The 2,050-nt window shown below is 48.0% G+C and overlaps 1 protein-coding gene across 1 annotated transcript; it reads left to right on the forward strand.

Annotated features, from left to right (window-relative positions):
* On the forward strand, window positions 1-1,251 carry LOC111013434 (uncharacterized). The gene is made up of 2 exons (XM_022287873.1): window positions 1-714; window positions 814-1,251. Exons 1-2 carry the CDS (start codon window positions 1-3, stop codon window positions 1,249-1,251), a joined length of 1,152 nt encoding a protein of 383 aa, XP_022143565.1.
* The last annotated feature ends 799 nt before the right edge of the window (window positions 1,252-2,050 follow it).

A 2,050-nucleotide genomic window follows, 5' to 3' on the forward strand; every position in this document is an offset into this window, starting at 1 on the left:
ATGGTGTACGTGGATGGGTCTTCGAATGAGAAAAGATGTGGAGCAGGTGTGCTTCTCCTCGCCCCAGATGGCATGCGCTTTGAATTTGTCCTACGCTTCAACTTTCACACTTCAAACAATGAAGCTGAGTACGAAGCCTTGTTGGGCGGACTATGCATGGCCAAAAGGCTGGGGGCCACCCATCTTCTTATTTTCAGTGATTCACAACTGATAGTGAATCAAATCAAGGAAGATTATCAAACAAAAGACCCTCGGATGGAGAAGTATCTGGGAAAGGTCAGGTCCCACCTCGCTTACTTCCAAACCTATGAAATTAGTCAGATTCCGAGATCACAAAATTCCAATTCCGACGCCTTGGCTAAGTTAGCGTCAGCATACGAGACCGATTTGGCGAGGTCGGTCCCCGTGGAAATTTTAGACAATCCTTCTATTTTAGAGCCGGACATGATGGAGATCGACTCCCACCCCCCGTCGTGGATGGAGCCAATAAAAGACTTCTTGGGGGGAAAGGTTCCAGCAGACCCGAGGGAAACCAAGAAGATGACAAGGAAAGCAGCTCGGTACTTGCTCCGAGATGGAACCCTGTACCGGCGCGGCTTTTGCTTGCCCCTCCTTAAGTGTATTTCCAAAGAAGATGGATATTATGTTCTTAGGGAAGTTCATGAGGGAGTCTGTGGTAACCATTCTAGGGCTAGATCTTTGTCGGCAAAAGTCGTTCGTCAAGGCTACTACTAGCCCACGGTGGATCGAGATGCAAAGGAGTTCGTGAAGGCATGTGACAATTGTCAGCACTTTGCGAACCTCGTCCACCAGCCTGCCGAGCTGCTGATTCCGATCTCGGCACCCTGGCCCTTTGCACAGTGGGGAGTTAACCTTATCGGACCCTTCCCGTTGGGTAAGGGACAGGCCAAGTACGCAGTCGTGGCAGTAGATTACTTCACCAAGTGGGCTGAGGCCGAAGCCCTCTCGACAATTACGGAGGCTAGGGTCACAAACTTCATTTGGACAAACGTTGTGTGCTGCTTCGGCATACCTAATGCCATCGTGACAGACAATGGCAGGCATTTTGACAACGCCAAGTTCAAAGACTTTTGCCTCAAGCTCGGAATTAGTCATCTCTGCTCGTCCCCGGCTCATCCCAAGGCCAACGGACAAGTGAAGGAGATAAACAAGATTATCAAGCACGGACTCAAATTACGGCTCGACGCAAGGAAAGGGCGGTGGGCAGAGGAGCTACCTGAAGTACTCTAGTCCTACCGAACTACCCCGCGAGAGTCAAATGGGGAAACCCCGTTCGCTATGGCCTTCGGCTCCGAGGTCGTCGTGCCTGTTGAAATCGGTATGCCAACCGAAAGAGTTGAGTACTACGAACAAATGAAGAATGAAGAGGAGATGCTCTTGAACCTAGACCTCGTTGATGAAAAAAAGGAGATGGCCCAGTTACGCTTGGCCGAGTACCAAAACCGAATGGCAAGGCACTATAACTCAAGAGTCCGACCTCGGAGCTTCCAGGTCGGACATCTGGTCCTTCGTAAGGTGCAGAAGCACGTCGAGGTGTTGGAACCGAGCTAGGAGGGGCCAGTTGAAGTCAAGGGCATCGTCCGACCTGGAACCTATATGTTGGTTGATCTCGAAGGAAAGCTGCTTTTGCATCCATGGAATGCAGAGCATTTAAAGAGATATTACCCTTGAAATGTAAAATTGTCCGAAGAATGAGCTGGACTTGTAAAAATTTTCAAGGATTAATCCCAGTAAAGGACTCCGTATTATTTAATTTCATGTTTCTAAAGGACTAAGTTCGATGTGAAATTAAATGGGGGCCAGAGGTGGGGATCAGAGCTTAGTGAGACTCAATGCCTCTAGAAAGGAACTCACGAGTTCGAGGTAAGAGACGAACTAAAGCAATGCGTCAAAAACTTTGAAATCTTGTTATTAAAAATTTATCTAAACCCCAAGAAGACTCGCAAACGCAAAAATGAGTGGCACAATCAAAAATTGACTCAAGATAGAGATTTGTATTTCCGAAGTAAAGTATTGGCTGAGGTGTATA

The sequence above is a fragment of the Momordica charantia genome (genome assembly GCF_013281855.1).
Source record: "Momordica charantia cultivar OHB3-1 chromosome 2 unlocalized genomic scaffold, Mcharantia_2.0 BLBB01000002.1, whole genome shotgun sequence".
NCBI lineage: Eukaryota > Viridiplantae > Streptophyta > Magnoliopsida > Cucurbitales > Cucurbitaceae > Momordica > Momordica charantia.

Excerpts from the sequence above, each read along its gene's own strand:
- LOC111013434 (XM_022287873.1), top strand. The coding sequence starts at position 1 with ATGGTGTACGTGGATGGGTCTTCGAATGAGAAAAGATGTGGAGCAGGT. Across the intron at positions 715-813 it reads GATCTTTGTCGGCAAAAGTC|CCTGCCGAGCTGCTGATTCC; the intron begins GTTCGTCAAGGC and ends CTCGTCCACCAG.